General features: G+C 59.7%; 1 protein-coding gene across 1 annotated transcript; it reads right to left on the bottom strand.

Annotated features, from left to right (window-relative positions):
- Window positions 1-1,572: 1,572 nt before the first annotated feature.
- On the bottom strand, window positions 1,573-21,092 carry PXDC1 (PX domain containing 1). Its single transcript, XM_043908637.1, has 5 exons — window positions 20,831-21,092; window positions 9,338-9,429; window positions 6,218-6,335; window positions 2,638-2,749; window positions 1,573-2,501 (listed from the first exon to the last, which is right to left on the bottom strand). Exons 1-5 carry the CDS (start codon window positions 21,084-21,086, stop codon window positions 2,384-2,386), a joined length of 696 nt encoding a protein of 231 aa, XP_043764572.1. The 5' UTR covers window positions 21,087-21,092; the 3' UTR covers window positions 1,573-2,383.
- Window positions 21,093-23,109: the final 2,017 nt, after the last annotated feature.

The following is a 23,109-nucleotide window of genomic DNA, read 5'->3' as shown; positions in this document are numbered from 1 at the left end:
ACACAATAGCTTATTATCTGCTAACCCCAAGCTCCTAATTCGTTGGCTGACTTTTTGTGCTATCAGGTGTTTTCCATCAGCGCTGCAGTCTTGGTCCCGAGGGTATTTACACTGGTATTTGATCTAATGTCTTCCCTCCCTCTCCTCCAACTTCCATCCTCACCGAACAGCTTCAACTCACTGGTGGACTTTCCCACTCAGGGACGTGTGGATCAGCGAGCAGACTTCCCACGTCCACCTAAGCCCTCTGGCATCAATTCCCTAAGCTGATAGTCCAGAGGCCCCAAATTCCTGATTCTTTTACTTGGTCATATCTTGTTACTTTTGCTTTTTGAAGCACTTCTAAATGGGGTACTTCACATAGAAAGTCAGATTTCCAGCTTCTGTGAAGAGCTGGGTGGACTGGCCGCTTTGCGCCCACAACACCCCATGACCAGCAGCTTCCACACACAATACCAGTCCCCACCGCCCACAGTGGCGTCCTCAGCAGGAGTCTGCATGGTCCCCGTTTACTGCCGTGCTTGAAAATACTGATGTATACTTCCGGTCCTTTCAAATCTGGGCACACAACAAATGGGTCTAGAAGATTATGTTTTTCCAGGAAAAAAAAAGAAAAAGAAAGGAAGTCAGAGAATGCTCTGATGTATTTTATAGGAAAACATGCAAAAATCTGACCCCTACCTTAGAGATCTCGGTGCACGCTGATTGGAAAACAGTGAAGCATTCTGTGTGAAAGCTGAGGTGGGCCTGGGGAGCTGAGCTGGGCCCTGAGGGGTGACTTGGGCCCCGTGAGCTGAGGAGCTCCAGGAGCTGCCGCTACTGAGACCCCACAGCTAGGGAGAAGCCCCCCGTGGAACATGGATAATGAGGAAGATACCCAGGAACCAGCGATTGGAACTTGGACGCTGACTGGCTTAGCGTGATTGATTCTAACCCTGCCAGGAGGAGGCCCCATCCATTCAGGACTGAATTTAACCCCCAAGAGAAGGAGGCAGCTGTCGACCCCGTTGGCCACCCGACTGCCTGTTAGGAAGCTGGCTGCCCCAGCTGAGCACGGCTGGAGGCTGGGGAGGTGGAGGGGCCACGGGAAGGCCACGCTGCCCGCCGGGTCACAGGAGGAGCTGCCCGGGGCCGCCAGTGGGAAGCTCGCAGGAAGGGGAGACCCAAAGTCAAAAGCACACACCGCCTGTTTCCTTTCCAGTTTAGACCCGCTGGTAAGAAGGGCTCGGCTCCCCACTCCAGGATTCCTGGGCTTCCCTGATGGCTCAGCTGGTAGAGAATCCGCCTGCAGTGCGGGAGAGCCAGGTTCGATCCCTGGGTTGGGAAGATCCCCTGGAGACAGGAAAGGCCGTCCACTCCAGTATTCTGGCCTGGAGAATCCCACGGACTGGATAGTCCACGGGGTCAAACGAGTCGGACATGACCGAGCGACTTTCACTTCTTTTTTGCACAGATCACTCCCCAGAGCAAGAACACACTTCCTAAAGGACAGCGAGTGCCGGGGCAGCAGGCCGGGACGTGTGCGGGGTCCCCTGGCCCCGGGGCGGTGACGAGAGCCACGTGATAAACAGATCAGAGGAGAGCAGTGTGTTTTATTTCATGAAAATAGATTAAAAAACAGACTGTGTAAAAGAATTAGGATTCTCAATAATTTACTATTATTTACATGAGCAAATTCTGGTCGTTAGTAGACTCTGTGAGGAGATGAACACACAGAACCCAGACTCTCCCCGAGGGCAGCGGGGGACCTGCCGGGAACACTCGGTGACCCTCCGGCTCCCGTCTTCCAGGCTGACGCAGCGGCTGCATCTCCGAGAGCTCGGTGATGGGCAGGGCCCAGGGCCCTCACCCCTCGCAGGAGGCCAGGTGGGCTCCTTCCTCTCTGTGTCCCCCACACGGGCACCGGTCAGAGGGTCCCTCGTGCCTGCAGCCGACACCCCGCTCACGACCAACGTTCCGCCAACACCCCTGGGCTGACACAAAGCCCCTGGCTTCTGGGAAGAAGGTAGGACGCAGGACTGGAAGCCACACATCCTGGTCCCGGGAAACCTGGGTGAGAGAACAACCCCCGTGTCGTCCAGAACCCAGGGACCCAGCAAGGTCTCACTTGAAACATCCTGTGCGCTGGTCTTGGGAGGGCGCATGGGGGAGGGTGGCCGGGTGCCCTCCTGGGGAGGGCCGGGTGTCCAGTCCTGGCCCCGGGCCGTCTTGCAGGCACTTGTGGTCGGTCCAAGCTCGATGGGGCACGTCCTGGGATGCAGACACAGGCGGGAAGAGCCCGAGAAGCAGCAGGGGCGCTGGACCCCCCCGACCCAACTCCCAGCTGTTGGAGACATGGGTCTCCTTGGGGGCGGGCGGGCCGTGGGAGGCGCCTGGGGGGGCCTCAGTCCAGAATGTCCGTCTCGAAGGGCACCAGGTGGTAATAGGACAGGTTGGTGACGTAGGCCGCCGGGTCGTCCCCGTCCTCCAGCTCGGCGGGGAACTCGCCCCCGCCCTCAAACCTGCGTGGGGAGGCAGGCGGTGAGGCTGGGCGGGCGCCTGACCCCCGCCCGCCCGAGCCAGCCGGCCTGTGAGCACAGACAGGGCAGAACCCGCGAACCCAGCCGGGGACCCGCCAGCGACAGTCAGCGCACTTACAGGTGCTCCGTGGGGTCCGCGGCCCCGTGCTGGTCTTTGCCGTTTGGAATACTGTGGTCAATAACAATCGTTTCCGTATTTGCTAAACAGAATCCATTGGACCTCATGATTTCTGAAAACGAGAGCAATGAGGGAGGTAATTCACAAGGGCGTCAGGGCTTGAAGTTCTGACATTTGGGGCTCACGCATCTCCTCTCGTCCCCCTTCTCCGGCTGACACTTCCTGGACTGCGTGCCCAGCCCTTCCCTCAGCAGACCGCAGACCCCAAGAATAGGGACCGGGGGGTGGGGTTGGGGGGGCATTAGCAGGGCGGCAGCTGCCTGAACACGGGCTCGTCCCCGGCCGCCATCCCTGCTCAGCAAGCCCCACGCTCAGGCCTTCTACCTACCTCACCTTAGAAATGTGCTTAAAACACACTCCAGATTCCTGCTGCTTTCCCAAGTGACCACCGTCTTCCACGCAGCGCCTGACGCACGCGGACAGCTCAGAGCAGCGTCCTCTGCCCCGGTCAGGCCACAGGCCGTCCCGTACTGCCGTCTCAGCGGGCGTCTGATGCCCTGGTTGTCTGGGGCACTGTTTCCTTTTATTTCTTATACCATAACCGTCATTGAGATTATTTTATCCCCATGGACAGATTTGCTCTTTTTAAATAAGCGAGACTGTAATTTCGTATCTACTTTTAACCTTTATAGGTATTTTAGGTTCTTGGTTCTCAGTTTCTCTCCATAGGAAGACACTTGGGGAAACTACGCAAAAAAGACAGAAAACTGGCTTCCTCCTCCCCCCCCAGGACGAAATGACATTCATCAGTCAGGTTTGCCGAGTAATGGCTGAAATTTCCTCCGACTTTCTGGAGAAGGTATAGTGCACGTCTCCCCGGCCCTGCCAGGAGGGCCGTTGGATCCGCCCCCTGTGAGCGGCACCAGCACGCGGCTCGTCCCCGACCTGCCCTCCCACTTGAGCCCAGCCAGAGCCCACCGCCTGAGACAGCTCGTGCGTCAGAAGAAGGAGCCGAAAACCAGCAAGAAATCAGGGCCAATGACACCACCGGCTGCAGAGAAGAGGCTGACGAGAGCCTGAGCGGGCGGAGAGACCCACGGAGCACGACCCCTGAGAGCGGGAGAAAGACCCCAACCTCACAGTGTGAAGCGCAGGACAGCACAGAGCCACATTTTTTTTAATTAAAAAGCCATTTTTTTTGAGCCATATCATGCAGCACGTGGAATCTTAGTTCCCTGACCAGAGACCGACCCCAGGACCCTGCCTTGGGAGTGTGGGTCTCAACCACTGGACCAGCAGGGGAGCGCCCAGGACCACCTTCTTCACTGCTTTTATTACCTGACTCAAGTCTGCCCCAGGAAGCACGTAAAACCTCAGCGACCCCAGCACAGCCAGCTGACAACCCCAAACCCTGTCTCCCACCCTCTCCAGGGGAATTGGGGGATGGAAGAGCCTTACAAGTGAAAACAAACATCAGTGCTGCAAGTAGAGTCATCTCGTATAGGAATCTCCTAGTCTTTATTAAATGTGAGATCTGCAGTTCTAGAACACGGAATCTAGAAAATGGAACCAGACCCCAAAACACATTTGTCACAAATCATTCCTTAATTGTTGGTGAAGAGAAGCCAGCTGGGCCTCCAGGAAACTCCAGTTCTACCAGTTAAGCCTGTGAAGGAGGTTACTCTTTGCTGTTTTTTAGCTTGTAAAATTAGAGAAGGCAATGGCAACCCACTCCAGTACTCTTGCCTGGAAAATCCCATGGACGGAGGAGTCTGGTAGGTTGCAGTCCATGGGGTTGCTAAGAGTTGGACACGACTGAGCGACTTCACTTTCACTTTTCACTTGCATGCATTGGAGAAGGAAATGGCCACCCACTCCAGTGTTCTTGCCTGGAGAATCCCAGGGACGGGGGAGCCTGGTGGGCTGCCGTCTATGGGGTCGCACAGAGTCGGACACGACTGAAGCGACTTAGCAGCAGCAGCAGCAGCCTGTAAAATGGGAATAACAGTGTCTATCCTAAGGGGCTCTGGGGGGCTGGGGGGGGGGCGTTAAATGAGATAGTTTTTATAAAGAATCTAACAAACGCTGGTGAAAATTAAGGCTGAGACTGTACAAATGCCTGGCTAATAAAAAATTAAATTATATTTCCAGGCTTCGCAAACCTTAATACTCTGGGTTTTGTGGCTGATATCAATTCATCTAAGTAACCAGATAAAGGCTGAGGTGTATGCTTCGTTTTAAGCTGCACAGTTTTCTTAGAGATGGTAACAAGCTTTCAGATTAACATGGGGTGACGAATGTTTCCGGTTCCATTGACCCAAAGCCTTGCCAAAGGGGCCAGAGCACTTGTCAGAACCAAGGCCCTGGGAGGCGGCTGGTCCCTATGCCACAAGCACCTGATGCCACCTAGTGGAGCCCTGGCCCCTAGCGGGTCAACCCGGAGGCCTGAGTGTGCGCCAAGGCAGGGCTGCCCCCCAGGCGGCATCGCCTCCAGAGAGGCCACGTCAGAGGTGCCAGAAGCTGCAGTGACGGGAGACCCAGAGGGGCCACATCCCGGCCTGCCCAGGGCCACAGGAGATCACCAAGTCAATGAGCCAGGAAGTCAGACCCGGGGTGGCCCACGTGGGTACTGACGACGCGTCCCCGAGGGGGGGAGGCCTGGCTGCTGGAGACTCCGTGCCTGGGGACCCCCGAGTCTGTGCACACCCCGACATGGGCCAAGACTGGGGAGTAGGGCCGCTCTTGGCAGCCAGGACCTCAGGGGCTGGCGGCGCTGCCGTCAGGAACCGTGTCCTAGAAAGGACTTCTGAACTGATCCTCTTCTCGTCTGGATTCGTTCATTTCGCCACTCAGTGAACAAGGAAGGTACATCCTACCTCCGGCGGGAGCAGCCTCCCCGTCCCCCGAGGGGGTGGTCCTGCAGGACCTCGCCCGGGCCCGGACAAGTCCCCGGGCTCCTGGGACAGACCTCTCCCTACAAACGCTCCTCAGAGCCTCACCTGCAGCACCGAGGAAAGAGTATGGCGCTGTACTGATGCAGATCAGAGGAAGCTGGCAGCGGGCTGAGGCCTGGCTTCCCCTCGCTCTTCGGAGACCTGCAGGACCATCTCCTACCACTGCTGACTGTTGCCAGAAGGCGCGGCCCAAGGCCCGGACTGAGGAGCCCCAAGCCGAGCGTCCCTTTCTGTCCCACCTGCCCTAAAGCCCAGAACAAAGGCAATGCCGCGCGAGCTGAACTCGCATTGTTGCAGGCTGGATGATGGATTCCAGCCATTCGCTTCAAAATGCCTCATTAATGCTTTCCTCATAGACTGCTCTTTTTAAGTAAGTTTCGATTTATACACCTCTGGAAGCAGGCAGCGTGCAAGCCGCAGGCCAGCAGGGAGAAGCACATCGTTTCACAAGATCTGGAAGCAGCTCCTCCCCTCCGCCTCTGTCCTGTCGGGTCTGCTTTCTGGGTCCTGAGGGGGGCAGGCATGCCCAGCACGTGGACAGTGGGCGGGGAAGGTTTCCGGACCCCTCGGCCGCCCACGGCAGCGCTGTCCCCACACCCACCCCGCGCCTCCCCTGCGGGTCTCACCTGAGATCTTCACCGGACTCTGAAAGCTGGGTTGAATTTTATGCACGTTGTCATTCTTTAACACCTGGTCCAGGGGCGATCTTTCGAAGAAGGTGAGCACGACTTCTGACCTGGAGTACTGGGAGGAAACACGTTCCTTCCTATACACGTTCCCTCCTACACACGCTCCTCCTACACACGCTCCTCCTACACACGTTCCCTCCTACACACGTTCCTCCTACACACGCTCCTCCTACACACGTTCCCTCCTACACACGTTCCTCCTACACACGTTCCCTCCTACACACGCTCCTCCTACACACGCTCCTCCTACACACGTTCCTCCTACACACGTTCCTCCTACACACGTTCCTTCCTACACACGTTCCTCCTACACACGTTCCCTCCCACACACGTTCCTCCTACACACGCTCCTCCTACACACGTTCCCTCCTACACACGTTCCTACACACGTTCCCTGCTACACACGTTCCTCCCACACACGTTCCTCCCACACACGCTCCTCCTACACACGTTCCTCCTACACACGTTCCTCCTACACACGTTCCTTCCTACACACGTTCCTCCTACACACGTTCCCTCCCACACACGTTCCTCCTACACACGCTCCTCCTACACACGTTCCCTCCTACACACGTTCCCTGCTACACACGTTCCTCCCACACACGTTCCTCCTACACACGCTCCTCCTACACACGTTCCTCCTACACACGCTCCCTCCTACACACGTTCCTCCCACACACGTTCCCTCCCACACACGTTCCTCCTACACACGCTCCTCCTACACACGCTCCTCCTACACACGCTCCTCCTACACACGCTCCTCCTACACACGTTCCTCCTACACACGTTCCCTCCTACACACGCTCCTCCTACACACGCTCCCTCCCACACACGCTCCTCCCACACACGCTCCTCCCACACACGTTCCTCCCACACACGTTCCTCCCACACACGCTCCTCCTACACACGCTCCTCCTACACACGTTCCTCCTACACACGTCCCTCCTACACACGTTCCCTCCTACACACGCTCCTCCTACACACGCTCCCTCCCACACACGCTCCTCCCACACACGCTCCTCCCACACACGTTCCTCCTACACACGTTCCTTCTACACACGCTCCTCCTACACACGTTCCTCCTACACACGTTCCTCCTACACACGTTCCCTCCTACACACGCTCCTCCTACACACGCTCCCTCCCACACACGCTCCTCCCACACACGTTCCTCCCACACACGTTCCTCCCACACACGCTCCTCCTACACACGCTCCTCCTACACACGTTCCTCCTACACACGTTCCCTCCCACACACGTTCCCTCCCACACACGTTCCCTCCCACACACGTTCCTCCCACACACGCTCCTCCCACACACGTTCCTCCCACACACGTTCCTTCCTACACACGTTCCCTCCTACACACGTTCCTCCCACACACGTTCCCTCCCACACACGCTCCTCCCACACACGCTCCTCCTACACACGCTCCTCCTACACACGTTCCTCCTACACACGTTCCTCCTACACACGTTCCCTCCTACACACGCTCCTCCTACACACGCTCCCTCCCACACACGCTCCTCCCACACACGCTCCTCCCACACACGTTCCTCCTACACACGCTCCTCCTACACACGCTCCTCCTACACACGTTCCTCCTACACACGTTCCTCCTACACACGCTCCTCCTACACACGCTCCCTCCCACACACGCTCCTCCCACACACGCTCCTCCTACACACGTTCCTCCTACACACGTTCCTCCTACACACGCTCCTCCTACACACGCTCCTCCTACACACGTTCCCTCCTACACACGCTCCTCCTACACACGCTCCCTCCCACACACGCTCCTCCCACACACGCTCCTCCTACACACGTTCCTCCTACACACGCTCCTCCTACACACGCTCCTCCTACACACGTTCCTCCTACACACGCTCCTCCTACACACGCTCCTCCTACACACGTTCCCTCCCACACACGCTCCTCCTACACACGCTCCTCCTACACACGTTCCTCCTACACACGCTCCTCTTACACACGCTCCTCCTACACACGTTCCCTCCTACACACGTTCCTCCTACACACGTTTCCTGCTACACACGTTCCCTGTTACACACGCTCCTCTTACACACGTTCCCTCCCACACACGTTCCCTCCTACACACGCTCCTCTTACACACGTTCCCTCCTACACACGTTCCTCCTACACACGTTCCCTCCCACACACGTTCCCTCCTACACACGCTCCTCTTACACACGTTCCCTCCCACACACGTTCCTCCTACACACGCTCCTCTTACACACGTTCCCTCCCACACACGTTCCTCCTACACACGCTCCTCTTACACACGTTCCCTCCTACACACGTTCCCTCCCACACACGCTCCTCCCACACACGTTCCCTCCTACACACGTTCCTCCTACACACGCTCCCTCCTGCACACGTTCCCTCCTACACACGTTCCTCCTACACACGTTCCTCCTACACGCGTTCCCTCCTACACACGCTCCTCCTACACACGTTCCCTCCTACACACGTTCCTCCTACACACGTTCCTCCTACACACGTTCCCTCCTACACACGTTCCTCCTACACACGTTCCTCCTACACGCGTTCCCTCCCACACACGCTCCTCCTACACGCGTTCCCTCCCACACACGCTCCTCCTACACACGCTCCCTCCTACACACGCTCCTCCTACACACGCTCCTCCTACACACGTTCCTCCTACACACGTTCCCTCCCACACACGCTCCTCCTACACGCGTTCCCTCCCACACACGCTCCTCCTACACACGTTCCCTCCTACACACGTTCCTCCCGCGGGACGGAGGCGATGGGCCAGGGGCTGGGGGGGCTCGGGGCCCGGGGCAGGCGGGACGGGGACCGTGTGCCAGGCCTGTGCCGGCGTTTCACACACGTCCGCCTCACTTTCCAGTAAACTGTGAGCCCCTTGCTTCCGCTTCTTCCCAAGGGAGAAAACACTGGCGCTCCCAGAGCCCAAGGAGGCGCTCTCTCCTTGGCCCCTGGCCCCGCCCCACCCCCCAGGCCTCCAGGAGGGCGCCCGCCAACCCACCTGCCCACCAGCACCCCCGCTGCGCCCCCACCTTGCGAGGCATGCTGATGATGGCCTTGAGAAGCTTCTCCACCTCGTTAAGCCTGGTCTCGATATCATGGGCGTCCTTTATGGCAACCAGTCCTGGGGTCGAAGCAGAAATGCCTCCATCAGAGAAGCAGACCAGGATGTGGGCTCCCAAATGAAACACAGACGAGCAGGCAGCCCCGAGTGGGGACGCCACCCTGCGGTCGCCCTCCACAGAAGACCTCTGGGAAGGGCGCTCAGCCCCACGTGGGCTCAGTCCTGCCCCGAGAGCCCGTTCCTCAGCCTCAGTTCAGGTTTCAGCGACCCAAAGAGTGATGAAGGTGTGTGCTGAAGAGGGGCCGTCTGAGAGCCACAGGGAGACCACCGAAGTCTTCTCCTCGTGGGACCGCCAGGCCAGCTCTGTCCACACCCTGGACAGTGGGCAGGGCCGGAGCTCGGCCCCTCCAGGGTGGTGGCTGCAGCCAGGGAGACTGCCTCCCCGCTGCCCCCAGTGACACAGCCAAGGCGACCACAGGGCCCCAGGAGCCCATACGAGAGAAGTCATTTAGCTGTGGGGTTCAGAAGGGGGAAATCAGCTCTTTACTCAGAGAAAACCAGCATGGCCATGACTCACGGCATCTTCCAGGAGTCTGAGCTTCCACCCCTCATTCCAGTTACCAGCAGTCTTGACTGGCTATTAGAGAGCACAGTACTTTGTCTTTAAAATGCGAGAGCTAACAGGCAGGAGGAGAAGGGGGTGACAGACCATGAGATGGCTGGATGGCATCACCGACTCGACGGACGTGAGTCTGAGCAAGCTCCAGGAGTTGGTGATGGACAGGGAGGCCTGGCGTGCTGCAGTCCACGGGGTGGCAAAGAGTCGGACACGACTGAGCGACTGGACTGAATTGCACAGAGATTCGGGTGTGTTTCCGTCTCCCCGTGAGCTGTGCAGAGGAGCACCGACCTTCCCAAGACCGGTCGTTCACATCAGCTTCCCAGGGAAAGAACAACTCAGATTCCCAGGGCATTTCGCGTGATCCAGGATCCTAACCACAGAGGCTGGCGTCCCGGAACTACTTCCAGTCACTGAATCTCAGTTTTCAGAAATTCCGGTTTTGTTTGATAGGAGAAAGGCTGTTTATTTTGTGGGCAACTCACTAAGTCCACATTGAGATAAAATTAACTTCCTAAACTGCCTGACTGAAATTCAGAGGCTCCAGAACACGTGGTCCATGGAAGCCAGGGGCGCCCCAGACACAGGGCGGTTCTGAAAGTCCAGGCTGAGCGGGGGCCCTCGCATCAGCTGGCGTCGAGAATGTCCAGCCAAGGTCAGGAGCTGGTCCCTGAACTCCCTGGAGACAGGCCAGGCCCCTCACCTGCTCACCCGGGGTCTGCTGCTCAGCGGGCTGCCTGGTCCTGACCAGCGCTCGGCCACGTGGACCCAGACAGCCAGCCGTAGACCCCAGAAGCCATAGACCCAGACTCCTGTCCACACACCCCATGTCGCTCCCGCGTGGCGCCCCAGCCGTCGGCAGAGAGACGGGCCTGAGCCACCCCTCTCTCCCAGGCTGCCCGCCCTACCACCGCCTGGCAGGCTGGGGGCAGCAGGAAGGGAGGAAGCTACACCTGGGGCAGAGTCTCAGGGTCTCAGGACACCTCCTCCCAGGCCTGCGTGCTTGTTTAGAAGTTCTCACACACACACCTCTGAGATCTCTCTCCCACTGTGGAGGGAAAGAAGGATACTGCAAAAATTCTCTGAAAAGTTGTTTTGAGAGAGGACAGTTACATAAATCATCCCCACAAAGTGCTTTGTTCTAAGACAATAAAACCATCACATTTCAGTTTTTATTACACCTAGAATACTGCTGTTAAATCACAGGTTCATGACACAGTAGTCGTGTTTTTATATTCTGTAAGGACAATACAGGAAGATTAGCCTCGCGTATGGCCAACGCACACAGCACATTTATGCCCACTTTCTAGGACATAAAGCCCACCGTTGGGTTTGTAACCACCAAGGGTGCCACCGAGTTGACAAACACATTCTGTTCTCTGCTGACCTTCCTTTAGGGTTCCGGAATCAGAACGCAGCACGCAGGACGCCCAGTTCAACGTGCACTTTGGACACGGTGAATAATGAGGTAGCGTGGTCAGACACACTAAAGACTATTCATTGTTTATCTGAAATTCAGATTACTGGGTGCCCTGTAGCTCTACCTTCCTGGTGACATTTCCAGAAGGAAGCAGAGAAAGGCAACAAGTGCCTCCTCAGACTTCGGGAACACACCAGCGTTCCGGCTCGGGGCACAGGCCCTGGGGACCCTCCCCAGCGCACCTCATCAGCTCGTACCCTGTGACCCCACACCCTCATTCTGAGTAGGACCCTGCAGTTCTCGCCCCACCCATGTCCTCAGCCTGAAGTCTGTCTGTGGAAAAACTTTAGGCAATGAATAAGCTTAATCAGAGACGTAGGAACAAGCAGGAAAAAAAAAGGAAAACAGTCAAAGGAAACTAAATAGTAATGACACAGTCACTAAGCATAGTCAAGGAGCTTTAGTTTCTTCCCAGGAGCTACAGATGATATTCAGAGCCATATCCCGTGAGCTGTCTTACAGACAATGAGACCCCACCAGGTGGGCGGAGCCTCTCCGTAGAGTCTGAGTCTCTGTAGCCCTGTGGACTGCAGCCCGCCAGGCTCCTCTGTCCGAGATTCTCCAGGCAAGAATCCTGGAGTGGGTTGCCGTGTCCTCCTCCAGGGGATCCTCCCAACCCAGGGGCTGACCCCCTGTCTCTTACACCTCCTGCATTGGCAGACGGGTTCTTTACCACTAGCGCCACCTGGGAAGCCCCAGAGGGGAAGCCAAATGGCGCTCCTAGGAAACGAAAACACACTTCAAGACAAGAGGGGCTGAAGACATTTCAACGGGGAAAGAAGCTGCCGGAATCCCTCTGGCAAGAACAGAGGGACAGACGATTGTGTGATGCTCTGGCTTTTAGCTGGGGCACTTTGATTTCCCCAAAACAGGTGCCCAGAGACCACCAAGGCGACTGGGACCAGCGTTCCTGAGGCAAGTCCTCCTTCCTCCGAGGGAACCCATCCCCGTGAATGACCAGGACTCTGGCCTCTTCCCAGGGCGGGGGGGCTGTGGCCGAAGGTGGAGATTCACAAGCAATAGATTCCGCTGGGTGCCTCTGAGAGGCTGCCCCCCCGGCCCCTGCAGAGCCCCTGTCCCAACCTCACGTCAGGGCAGGGCGGGGTCACCACCAGCCACATGGCCTCCAAGAGCCAGGCCCTCTCCAAACTCCGGGCCCACATTTCCCTCCTCTCCTGGGCCTGGACATCACTGCCCTTTGGTAATTTGTAAAGTAGGTGGGGAGGTGGGGGTGGTAGGAGGTGGGGGTGGGTAGGGACATAACGGGCAGCTGGAGCCCGCATCGCCCAGGACAGATGGCACATCAAGACCCCAGACCAAGCGCCCACAGCCCGGGGCTTCCTGGTCTACCTGCTCTGTTCCTCCTCTGTGACCGACAGCTTTGGCTATTACAGGCTGGTACCGCTCTTCCAAATGTCACTTGTTTACAGGAAGGATTTAAAATTTTATTTTCAAAAATGAGCTGACGTACAATAATTTGGGACTATCTAGGAACGTTAGCTTTTGTATTCCAAAAATTGTTGGCGGAGCAAAAACTGTGGGGCTCTTGTTTGACTCAGTTTTACTGTCTGAGATCACGGTTCTAAAAACTCCAAGAGGTAAGATGGTTTTGAATTCGCAAGGGTGGACAGAGAAACGCCAAGGCTTCTTGATTATGGGCTGTTGTCATTCCAGGGCCAGCCAGCAGAGGGCTCCAGCAGCCCGTGAGGACCCGCCACATCCACGTTGTCCTCACAGGAAACTGACTTGGAACACTTCACCGTCCCGGAAAATTGTCTCATTTCTGATAAAGCACAGTCAGCGATACAACCTCGATTTTAAAAGTTCACTCTACACAGCTTCTGACATGAGAAATTCATCCAGACGTCGCCCAGAACAGTTAACAATTTGAAACCTGAAGACTGATAACACGACCGTATGTAAATTTCAGTATGTTGATTTCACATCCTTTTTGGGGGTTAACATTCAGGCTACAGCAGCCAGGGGGCCCCTTCTGTCCAAACTGGTGCAGCCTTGAGATGCGAGACCACGACATGAGCTTCTGTGAGTTCCACGGTAGGTCTTTATACGAACACCGACTCATTCTCAGAACCCAAGCTGAACACGCTGGTCGGAGCACAAAGGTCAGGCTCTGAGCAGACACAGACCAGCGTCCTCGCCGCAGACACCTGGCCCCACGTCCCACTTCCTTTGGCGGAGGCTCCGGTGACCGAGCCAGCCTCCAGGGCCGGGCTCGGGGCTGAATCCAGCTGAGCGCCTGGGGCCCCTTCAATTCTGGGTGTGAACACAGATCCTTCTCTCAGCCGGGAAGGCAAGTCTGTTACCCAGAGAGCGCAAGTCCCTCGAGTGGAGACCCACGACAGAGCCCCGGGGGAAATCTTCTGTGACGTGAACTCCCCGGCTGAATCAAGTAAGACACTGCGTTTCAGAAGTCCAGCCCTCGCTGTCCAGAGAAGCAGACGGGCTGGACGAGGTGAGGAATGCAGGGTCACCTTGCCTGCACAAGAGATGCACATGCTTCAAAAAGCTGCTAGTTCCTGTAGCCGCTGTGTCGTGTCTGACTCTTTGCGACCCCGTGGACTGTGGCCCGCCAGGCTCCTCTGTCCTTGGGCTTTTCCAGCCAAGAACACCGAGGTAGGTTGCCATTTCCTTCTCCAGGAGGTTTTTTCCAACCCAGGGAGCGAGTCTGCGTCTCCTGCATTGGCAGGCAGATTCTTTACCACTGAGCCACCAGGGAGTGTAACACAAATTTTGGAAACAAAGTGTTTTAAATTTTCCAGGAAATCCCCCCATGATAACCTCCTAAATATGTGTTGTCTGTATAGACGGTCAGGGAAAAAGCAGTGAGGACTCACTCGATGAGCTCGAGAGCGAACCCAGGTGATTCTTCTTCGTTACACTCAGCGTCCAGACCGCAGCCCGCTCTCCCCAGGTGGCCTGCGGCCTCCCGCCCGAGGGGTGGGGCTCGGGTCTCTGCCCTGAGCTCCCCCTGCTGCACACGAGGCTCGGTCCTCCCCGTCGGCCTCCCTGGCCCAGTGACGCTCACGGTGACACTGGAGGCCAGGAGTTTCTCCCCCGATCCTCCCTAGGACGAGGACGGGCAGGGAAAGCAGGCAGTGGAGACAGAAGGGCACACACCAGGCAACGCGTCCGGACACCCGGGGCCCGGCTGAGGGAAGACTTCCTGTTGGCGTCTTCCCACGCCTGTGAGGTGCTCCCCTCCCACCGAGCCCTCCTTCCCCAGGCCGCCTCCTTCTCCTCCAACCACGAGCAGAATTCCTTACTGGACCTCAGACTCAGCATGCCTAGGGAGCCACTCGCTGAGCTTTAGTCCTCCTTAAAACTCGGAAGGAATTTAGGGAATAAACAGCACCCGCCCCAGGCCAGGCCCTCCAACAGGGAGCCCCGGGCTGCGTCAGGTCAGGTGACGGCACCGGCCACAAGACCGTGCGCCCGATGTGACCGCGGGGAGGCGTCTGAGGGGGCGCGGCAGGGGACTTCACGGGACCCTCTTTTCAGCGCTGACGACCAGAAGGACTGGGGGAAGTCTCCGGTTACCCAGGGAAGTAAACGTGAACAAAAGCGCCAATAAGGACAATTTTAGTGGGATGATGATACCAAGCCCCGGTAACACCGAGTCCTCGCTCACGGTCCCCGACTCACTGCTGACGGCCGCTGGGCTGCACCGGGGCCCGGGGTCCCCACGGGGGTCATCGCTCCCTCGGCCCCTCCTGCAGCTCCAGGCGGAGCCCCACGGAGCGGGCACACCCAGCCTGCGTCTCAGGGGTCTGCCGTCGCCTCTCACCGCTCACCCACCTTCCCTGGCTTTGAAGCCCCCCAGCCACAGGCACCTTCGGCATCTTGGGAAAGCGTGGATAAAAACACACGGCGGAGTCGCGGCAGGCCCACTCTTGTTTTACAAAGAGAAGAGGACCACATCCTGGGAGCCAGCCCCAGGGCAGCCAGATGCTACCAGCAGGGCCCGGGGCTGAGAGGCAGAGCCAGGCCTTCACATGGACACCTGGTGGGAGGTGACCGCGGCCGGGAAGCTCCAGAGCCAGCGACGGCCGTGAGCTTCCGACAGCTCCTTCCCCGACTGGGAACTGGCCCGGGGCACCGGGGTCCACAGTGCAGCTGAGGCCACGGGGCCACATGCCACCAACGGGGCACGCAGTGTCCGGGGCGTGGACAGGGGGCTCGGAGCGATGGCCGGGCGCGGGTTCGGGGAGGAACACAGCGCTCGGAAGGGAGGGGGCAGCGACTCCCAGGAGGCGGGTGTGGCCGCCTAGGGACCGGGGGGCGGCAGAGCCTGGCAGCCCGAGCCAGGAGCCCTGTGTACGGAAGAGGTTCAAAAATAGATCTGTGAAGCAGAGAGATTCCCCAAAACGCCCCAGAGAAGGGAAAACGGCCCCCTCCTTGGAAGAGGGGGACCCCCTGCAGGGAGGCCGGGCTGGGGGCCGCGCCGGGAGCAGGCAGGGCAGGAGAAGGCGGCCTTCCTGCCACTGCTCCGCGGCCTGGAGCCCTGCGGCCGCCGCTGCATCCTCAGCCACTTTCACCAGGAAAGTGAACTCGGGGGTCCTGCAGTTGGCCCCCAAATCGGACAGCGATCTCCCCCCAGTGAGGGGAAAGCATGGAGCTGCCTGAGAGCAGGGCCTGGGAGCGCACGCCGTCCCCGGAGTTGTCGGTGGTTGGGGGCGTCCTGGCCGGCAGGCCTGCGTCCGGGCCCTGCTGGTAGGTGCTGGACACCTTCCCTCCACCCCGTGTCTGACAGAGGGTCAGAGAGCACGCAGGCAGATCCATGTCCCCCGGGGACAAGGGCGAACGGACGACACCCTAGCACACACGCAGGCTCTCCAGGAGGGGCCTGCCTTGGAGAAACACTAAGCCTCTGCGCTCAGTCAGCTCCTCCCGTCGGCATTCTGCCTCACCCGACGCCCCCGACAGGCACGTCTGGCCTCTCAGTAAAGCCCAGGGTCTCCCTCCCAGACCAGCCGTGTTCGACCACGTCCCACACCTTCCCCAGGCTTCGCTGGTGGCTCAAAGGGTAGAGAATCTGCCTGCAATGCAGGAGACCCAGGTTCGATCCCTGGGTTGGGAAGTTCCCCTGGAGAAGGGAATGGCAACCTATTCCAGTATTCCTGCCTAGAGAGTCCCATGGACAGAGGAGCCCGTGGGCTACAGTCCACGCGGTGACAAAGAGCAGGGCACAGCTGAGTGACCAACATACACACACATCATCCCAGGTGCCTCTCCTGGTCCTCCAGCCTTTCTCAGCACGGCAGCCAGACTGCCCGTCCGTCAAGTCCCTCCACTCCCAGCTCTCCATCCCCAGCAAGAGCCTCACGCTGAGCACAATCTGCCCACTCCCCACCTTCCACCTGCCCTCCAGCCACAGCAGTTCTCTCCCTACCCAGATACCTGGGCTCACGCCCGCCTCAGGGCCTTTGCACGTGCGCTGGCAGCCCCATCCCAGGCACTCACATCCCTTACTGCCCCCTCCCCCCACTGGCCCATCTAAAAGTGAACCCTTCACCTGCCCCAACAAGTCACAGCTCCTCTCCTTCCCTCCTCAAATTCCTTTCTTCTGAACATGTACAACCATCTACCATACTTTTAACTTATCTTGACTATTATCAGATTCTTCTAACCGAGACACAGAATCAGGAGGGAAGTGGTTTGTCTGTTTTGTTCTCTGCTGCGTCCTTAGCATCTAAAAGCTGCCGGGCACAGGGGAGGCGGCTGGGAGATACTCGCGGAGTGAACACAAAGCCAAAGTGTTGGTATTACAGTAATCAGGAAACAAAGATTACCCGACCACTTTGGAAACAGAATCTCTCACTACGGAGGTGACTGTATAAGGTCTGAAATGGGGTGCTATTAAAAAAAATGATCAAAATAGTCCAAAAACTCCAAGTAGTCATTGGGAAATTCTGCATGATTGTCTTTTAAAGCGTAAACCTTTCCAGACGTGAGCGATATAACAGGCAAGCGACCCTGCCACATCTGGTCAGGAAGCCCTGAACCAATGTGTTACGCAGAGGGGATGTCAGCTGGAGACTTGGCCCATCTGTGTCAGAGTGTGGGAAAAAGCAGAGAGGGACGCCTCAGTCACCCAGAGATAACAACATGCCCAGGAAGCAGCCGCCTCCCTCCCCTGGCAGGGGGACAAGGAAGCAAGGACGCGGGCATCAGATCCGGATGCAGAGGAGCGTAAGGTCAAGATGCCAAGGAAAAGGACAGAGGAAGCAAGACAAGTCCCGAGGGCCGCCTCGCCCAGACGGGAGGCCAGGGAGGCGGCCGGTGAGCTCTGAGCCACCACTGCACACAGGAGTTTACCACCTCACTGGAAACACACGCAGTCCCCGGACAGACGGCCAAGGCAACACCAGCGCGTGCAGAAGGAAGGGGCCGTACACAGGCTGCACAGAACACGCTCCCACCGCAGCTCCCCAGCGACCACGACAGAGGTCTCGGCATCCCGAGTGCACGCGGAACCTAAGGGGCAGGTCGGGGCCAGGGCTGCCCCGTGCCCTGGAGGTGTCCAGTCCTCCTCTGACAACAGCCACGAGCGGCCAGGATGAGCTCTGGAAGCCAGACTTGCTCACAGAACTTTTGAAAGAGACAAGAGGGCCAATCTAACCCAGCCCAGAAACATGCAGTAAGTTTAAACTGAGGGCCTCTGATGGGGAATTATACTGAGAAAACCTGCCATCTCAACACAACACACACTTCTGGATGCCTTTTGCGTGTATGGTTTGGACATCCAGTCCATCTTTTTCTGCCAACAGTAAATCTGCCTGGAAATAAAGTGAACTCTTCTTTGATGTATTTTACCTAGGAAACAACTTCCTTGGACTTACGAGGACTGAGGGAAGGAAAAGGCCTTCCCGTGGGTGTACAACACACTCAGGTGGTGCTGGGGGCAGCGGCTTGCCTCCAAGCAGAGAACTGAGACCCAGACAGGGGGTTAATGTCGCCCCTCCTTGGCCCCAGAGGCGCTGAGCTGGCCTCGCAGGAGGCCCCCCAGTCAGATGGCGGTCTTCCCGCTGGTCTCGACTGTCAGGACGCAACCGAGAAGATGCTTCCCACAGCCCATCACGGGCCGTTAGAGAGCGTGCACACCTGACCCTGGTCCTCACCTAACTGCCCCGCACCCCACCGCACGTAATACCCACGTCTGATTTTCCCCTTCAGACGCTTAAATGCAGCTGAGATCCCTTCTGCGTCTTGGTTTCTCCCTGGTGACCACTCTCTTCCTGCCTCCCTGTGGGTGGCCCACTCTGCAGAGGCAGTCCATGCTGACACTTCGGAAACTCAGGACTGACCCAGTGCAGCCTGCACACACAGACAGAGCTGGGAGCGTGCGTGTGCACGGCGGGTGTGGGTGTGCACGGCAGGTGTGTATGTGCATGATGGGAGCGTGCATGTGCAAGGCAGGTGTGTATGTGCATGATGGGAGCGTGTGTGTGCAAGGCAGGTGTGTATGTGCATGATGGGAGTGTGCGTGTGCAAGGCAGGTGTGTGTGTGCATGATGGGAGTGTGCGTGTGCAAGGCAGGTGTGTGTGTGCATGATGGGAGTGTGCATGTGCAAGGCAGGTGTGTGTGTACATGATGGGAGTGTGCGTGTGCACGGCAGGTGTGGGTGTGCACTATAGGAGCAGGTATGTGTGTACATGATGGGAGTGTGTGTGTGCAAGGCAGGTGTGTGTGCACGATGGGGTGTGTGTGCACAATGGGGGCGTACATGTGCCCGGTGTGTGTGGGTGTGCATGATGGGGACGTATGTGTGCAAGGCAGTTGTATGTGTGCATGATGGGTGTGTATGTGTGTGCACGATGGGGGGGTGCGTGTATGCATGGGGGTGGGGGTGTGCACAGCGGGTCATGTGCCTCCCAGTCACCCGCCTTCTGCACAATGTGGGCATGTGTGTGCACAGTGGGTGTGTGTGTGTATGGCGGGTCACATGCCTCACACTCACCCGCCTTCTGCTCCGTGGAAGGCCGTTTCCTCACCAGGTCCCAAGACAACTGAAGCTGCGCCTTCCTCCCCACCGCCTGTGACCCCCGTCAGAAGCTGCTGAGGGTGACAACTGAAGCCACATCCCTGGAGGGCTTGCTCCTGCCAGACCCGGAACCCGCGAGCACGCAGGGAAGGTGGGTGTGCAGTCCTGCGCTAAGGGGAGGAGCCAGCCTGGAGCAGCGCTGAGCAGGCTCCTCTGACGGGGAGACCCGGAGACCCGCGAGGGCATGAGGAGGTAAGTGGAGGGCAGACTCTGGCTAGCTCTCGGGGGCTCCTGTTTGCTTACGGCCCTCCCCGTTCCAGAGATGTAAGGCATGGACTAAAGTGCTGTTCCGTCATCTAAGCTTCCTGATTTGGGCATCCATTTGATACACTGAAAATACAATAATACACACACACACCCGAGCAGCGAGTCAAGGTAAACTGCTGCCATGTTTGGGATGGCATTAAACCCCCTCCAGAGCAGCCATCAGCCTAAGGCTCCAGGGGCAGGGCCGGCAAACTTGCCAGCCTTGGGAGACTTGCCAAGTGATGGTCTGCCAGAAGATGTGTCATGAGAATGAGCTAATTACCCAGATAATTCACGCTGAGGCGGGGCTGTCACCAGGGGGGTGGAGAGTGTCCCAAGACCTCAGGGAGGCGCCCCCGAAGGTGCCCCTGGGCTGCGCTTAGAGGACCACACCGCCTTCCCAGTGGGGCAGGTGGTCCCGCATGCGCGGCTGGGAGGGGGCCTAGCCCTCCAGCCTCAACTTCAGCCTCCGCTCGCTCTCCTCCAGCCTCCTCTGCCCAGCCTCCAGGGCCAGCCCGTGGGCCGCGGAGAGGAAACGGGAAGCCACCCAGTCCCCGCGAGCCAGGAAAGTCACAAGGCCTGGAGGAGGCGGCCGGGTTCATCAAACCCAAGGCGGACCCACCCCGGCGGCCCCTCCCGGGGAGGGACAGAGGCTGCGTGGCACCTCACACTCGGCTGTCGGCCACCGGGGACAGGGGGAGCGGCCCCGTGGGGTGGGGTGGGGGCCAGACAGGGCGCGCCCCCCGCGGGACGCTGTCCTTAACTCTTCCCCAACGCTCCCGCAGCCCCTCCGGCCGCGCCGGTCCCGCCTGCCGCGGTCGCATGCAGACTGCCGCCCGCCCGCCAGTGCTCTTCACGGTCCGGGGACGGGCGGGAGTCTAAGGATCCCTGTCCCGTGCCAGGGGCCGTGGGGTCGCCATTCCGGCTTAACAAGCGCCCCACCGTGTCCCCCTCGCACTTTACACGAGCCCACTCCTGCCTCCCAGCCCTCGAGGCCCTCGGTCCCCCGAGCCCCCCGACACCACCAGCCCCCCAGGCCGGGCCCGCGCCCACCTTGACGCAGCGGCGCGCGCGCCAGCTCCGGCCGGTCCTCCGGGAAGGCGTCGCGGAGGCGCTGCCACAGGCGGCCCAGGTCGGCCAGGCTGCGGTGCAGGTAGAGCACGCTGCGGTCCGACCACTCGGTACGGATCTCGAAGAACTCCTCCTCGTCGCCGCGCCGGCTGACGACGAGCCGGCGGATGCCGTTCACCCAGCAGCCGCGCACGAACATGTTCACGAGCGACGTGCCCTCAAACACCGCCGAGGCCATGCCGCGGGCCGCGCATCCCCGGCCGGCAGGAGCGCGCCCGGCCCGGCCGGGGTCCACCCGCGGCCGGGGCTCGCGCGAGGTCCGTCCGGGGCCGGGGTCCCCCCGCGGCCGCGGTCCGTCCCGGGCCGGGAGCTGTCTGCAGCCGGGATCTATCCCGGGCCAAGGTCTGTCCGGGGTCCACCGGCGGCCGGAGTCTATGCGGGGCCGGGGTCCGTCCTAGGTCTGTCCAGAGTCGGAGCGATCCGGGATCTGTCCGGGGTCCACCCGCGGCCGGGGTCCGCGCGGGGTCCGTCCGGGGCCGGGAGCCGTCTGCAGTCGGGATCTATCCCGGGCCGGGGTCCGTCCGAGGTCTGTCCAGACTCGGAGCGATCCGGAGTCTGTGCGGAGTCCGGGTTTGCCCGAGGTCGGGGCCGGGTCGGGGTACTCCCCTAACCTGACCAGAGACCGGCTCGGTAGGGGCCCGCCCGGGGCCGGAGTACGCGCGCTCTCCGGGGTGGCGCGGCCACGGGCTTATAAGGCGCTTCCCACCGCGAGCGGCGCGGTCCCGACGTCGAGGCCGAGTGCTCCTCCGCCGTCCCCGCCCCCGGGCGGAGGGGTGGCCTGGCCGCCGCGCCCCGCGCCGCCTCCAGAGCCCGCGCCGCTGGGGCCGCGGGTCCCCGGGCCGCTGGGCGGAGCGGAAACCCGAGCGCCGGCCCCGCCTCCGCGCCCCGCCCGCCCGCCACCCCCCTCCCCGGGCTGTGAGCCGCCGGCCCGGCCCGGAAGAGACTGGGCCGGGCCTCGGGTGGCGACTGTTCTCCTCTCGTTTCTCGATCCTGGGAAACTCTCGGGTTGGGGGGCTACGCACCCCACCTGACCTGCGGGGGTGGAAGCTGAATTTACGTGCGGCGGGGCGCACCGCCCCGGGGACCCGGCGCCGGGACTGTCTGGCGAGTTCCTGTCGCCCGCACGTCCACCCCGGGCCGGGCCCGAGGCCGGAGCCGCCCGCCCCGCGTCCCCCGCGCATTCCAGTCGCGCCTCTGCCCGGACGCGGCAGGGGACAGACGCCGCCGCGGGCCCGCGCCAGCCCCCAGGGCCCCCACCCCCGGAGGGAGAGGGAACCCGCTGCTCAGAAGCGGGCCGGGCCGGCGGCGGTGGAAAGGGCCCCGGGGAAGAGCGTCCCCGCCTGCGCTGGGCGCGTGCTGAGCCGAGGGGTTTCGGGAGTGGACCCGGGCAGCTGCCCGGGGGAGAACAGGGGGTCTCGGCCGCCTGCTCCGCAGGATGGTCCTCATTGGGTGGTAACTTCAAGCCAGAGTTCAAGAATCGGAAGTTAGTTCAGGCTTTGGAACTCGGTTGCAGAGTGTCTTGGGCGACCTCACATCGCCTGAGGCGGGGTGGACAGACCCAGGGCGAGGCCTTTCGGCCCTTTGGGCTTCTAGAAAGTCTAAAGAATCTCGGCAGAAACGGTGGGGGCCGAGGGCCGGTTGCCGGTCACATGACGCAACTTGACGGAGGGGCGTGTCCCCCCCACACACCCCCAACGCACCCTCACACACAATCACCATCTCCACGTTTTGCTCAGCTGGCTCCAGTGACTCGCCTATATCACATCGTCAGCTTTCATCCAAGTTTTCATCCAAGTTTATCTTTACCTCCCGTTTGCCTTGTGAGCTGGGAAGAAGCTGTTTTCCACAGGCTGGCCACCCCCCAAAGTGGCGGCAGCCGGTCCCTGCTGGTGACCATGGGCTGACCACCCGGCCCTGGTGACTGAGGGACTGCCTGCCGGGTCTGCAAGAGGACCAGAGGGTGGAGGAGGAGGCAGCGCTGAGTCCTCCCCACCGAAGCCCCACTGAGGCCTCCCGCCTCGGTGCCCCTTCCCCTCTGCCGCTGGGCCGGGCAGCATCTCTCCCGCCAGAGTGCAGGAGCTTTTAGGAAGTCAAGTCACTCAGTCACGGATGACTCTTTGCCACCCTATAGACTGTAGTCCGCCGGGCTCCTCTGTCCGTGGGATTCTCTAGCCAAGAATACTGGAGGGGGGTGCCATTGC

The sequence above is a fragment of the Cervus elaphus genome, chromosome 7 (assembly GCF_910594005.1).
Source record: "Cervus elaphus chromosome 7, mCerEla1.1, whole genome shotgun sequence".
Lineage (NCBI taxonomy): Eukaryota > Metazoa > Chordata > Mammalia > Artiodactyla > Cervidae > Cervus > Cervus elaphus.
This window is presented reverse-complemented; position numbering and strand designations above follow the sequence as displayed.

Bases quoted from the DNA above. Each gene is read 5' to 3' on its own strand.
- PXDC1 (XM_043908637.1), bottom strand. From the start codon at position 21,086: ATGGCCTCGGCGGTGTTTGAGGGCACGTCGCTCGTGAACATGTTCGTG. The intron at 6,336-9,337 runs GTGGGGGCGCAG...GTTTCCTCCCAG, and splicing joins TCATCAGCATGCCTCGCAAG to TACTCCAGGTCAGAAGTCGT. The intron at 2,750-6,217 runs GTGAGACCCGCA...TCTCGTTTTCAG, and splicing joins GAGTCCGGTGAAGATCTCAG to AAATCATGAGGTCCAATGGA.